Source organism: Alexandromys fortis, unplaced genomic scaffold, assembly GCF_014885135.2.
Source record: "Alexandromys fortis isolate MF-2015 unplaced genomic scaffold, M_Fortis_MF-2015_v1.1 scaffold_505, whole genome shotgun sequence".
Lineage (NCBI taxonomy): Eukaryota > Metazoa > Chordata > Mammalia > Rodentia > Cricetidae > Alexandromys > Alexandromys fortis.
The window spans coordinates 35,241-37,643 of record NW_026068499.1 but is presented as its reverse complement, the minus strand read 5'-3'; the positions used below and the strand labels follow the sequence as shown (position 1 = coordinate 37,643).

The following is a 2,403-nucleotide window of genomic DNA, read 5'->3' as shown; positions in this document are numbered from 1 at the left end:
GGAAAATGGGAGGCTGGGAGGAGGCGGAAACTTTTTTTTTCCTATTCTCAATAAAAAAAAATAACAAAAAAAATCTCAGAATCTTGTTATACATGTTTTTGAACTTTACTTAAGAATGTACTAGCATGACCTGGATGGAGGTGGGGGGTCCTGATCGCTCTTTGGTCTGAGGAGGGTGGGGGACTCGATTGGCGGAGGGGGAGGGAGATGAGAGGCAGTGGCAGGGAAAGAGATAGAAATCTTTAATAAATAAATAAATTTTTAAAAAAGAATGTACTAGCACTGCAAAAACTGGCTATATTTAGACTTACCAAATTTGAGAGTCTGGTTTGATTGGGATAAACAGTTGTTACCTTTAATATGAAAATGGTAGTTTCAGCACTGGAACCTAGCAGATACAATGAACATCTCAATTCACATCTAGATATCAGTAGAAATTTATAAGTGTACACAATAAAAACTTGCTCAGTGTACATAAGAATTTTTCTGCAATAAGCATTGGATTATTAGAATTATTATGCCTGTCCTGGTAATTTCTGACTGGGGATTAATGATCTACTCTTATTTAATCATAGAGAAAAAAAATATTGTGTGAATAGAGTACTTTGCCTTTTCCAAAACACCAAGTTACATTTGATTCTCCGTGGCATTAGAATTGTAGATTTAGACAGTTAATTACTCCTTGTTGTAGTGATTTTCTGTTTGCACAACTATAGCACCACTATCAGCATTGCAGGGAGTGACAACCCATCCACCACTCCTGCTCTCAGGTTCTCAATCTGCACCTGGTTGTAAATGGGGAAATCTGACATCAGCAAAAACTCAATAATGCAAATGCCAAAGAATCAGAAATGGTGCGTGTGTGTGTGTGTGTGTGTGTGTGTTTCTTTGGTTCTGCCTCTCCGTGTCACAATCACTTAACACATGAACATACCAAACAGATATGATCAGTAATCTAGGACACAGACTGAAAAAAAAACCCTTCTCTATTCATACCCATTATGTGTACTCAATACTTCTCCCTAGGTTTTAAAAAAAGTGAGTCTGGATTCTTTATTCATCAGTGGACAAAGGGAAATATAAAATATAAATTTTGAATTTCAGGATTCAGTAATCCTTAGAAAGATTGTCATTGATGAGTTATTATTTCAGAATTAAATTTATTTTTAAAAATCACTTTTTCTTTGTACTATTAGAACATGTTCTTAAAACCTACATTTTAACTTATAAATTGAATTTATTCTTTACTGAGGTCCTTAGAGGCTTCAGAGGAAAATATATGAAAGATAACACATGGCATCATAATTTTCATTTTGTGTTCCCTAAATTGACTGTGTTTCAGGTAGTTGCAGAGCTCTGCTGAAAGCAACTTAACATAACTTAAGAAATTTGATCTAAGAACTCATAAGTCACAGTTGATTTATTTTACATTTGTCTAACTTGCTTTTCCCACTTGATGGCTGATGAAACAATGTAAATAGATAAAAAAAATAGTATACAGCTATGCGCCTTTGATAGTCTGTTGTTATTGCTGAAATTTTAGGAACAATACACTTTGAAAGAATTTCACCTCAAGAGAGGAAGTGCATGTGCTTTTGTGGAAACTAAAGCCACAGACACATGCAAGCATCTCCTTGGAACCAAAATGCCCCAACAATTTCTGCAAACTATGATTTCAGCAGAGTGTTTTGGTGAATGGTTACTGAGATGAATATTAAGACATACTTTTTTTGTATTTTGTTTTCTAAGATTGGGTTTCTCTGTGTAACAACATTGGCTGTCCTGGAACTTGTTCTTGTAGCCCAGGCTAATCTCAAACTCACAGATATCTGTCTGTCTCTTTCTCCCAAGTACTGGGATTAAAGGTATGTGCCAACCACCTGGCCAAGTCATATCTATATAGAATTTTTAAATCAAACACATATGTCAAGTCTTTGTCACTTTAGCCCTAAAAGTTGTATGCCTTCAAAGACAAAGATTAAATACTTGAAAACACTTGCCTTTACAATGAGAAAGAGGTGTATGAATTTAGTCATTTTATTGACTTTCACCAGCTTTCCACTTGAATTTTGGATTTGGTTATAGCATCTGATTTTGGAATTATCTGAAATTCTGTCCCTTGTTGGGTATTATTAAATTTTTAAGCAATCGTTTTTCACTGTATATGCCTATTCCAGTTCCCTTCACTCAGCCACCTTCTCCACATTCCAGTACAACACCCCCTCACTATTCTTTTCTAAGTGGCTTTTGTTGTTTATGAATTTAAAGAATGTTTAAAAACAGACAGAAAGAAAGAAGGGAAAGTTGAAATTTATTTGGAAGCTGTGAAAGATTAGTAGACTTACCAAGGAAAGCACTGAAGAAGATTGCACCAAGGACAGTCTGGAAAGAAATATATATATA

General features: G+C 34.9%; 1 gene segment (V, D, J or C); it reads right to left on the bottom strand.

The window, feature by feature from the left end:
• Positions 1-710: 710 nt before the first annotated feature.
• Positions 711-2,403, bottom strand: part of LOC126495807 (Ig kappa chain V-IV region S107B-like) — a 21,983-nt gene continuing 20,290 nt past the window's right edge. Inside the window, 1 exon segment of the V gene segment in view lies at positions 711-785. Within this exon segment, the coding sequence occupies positions 711-785 (75 nt within the window).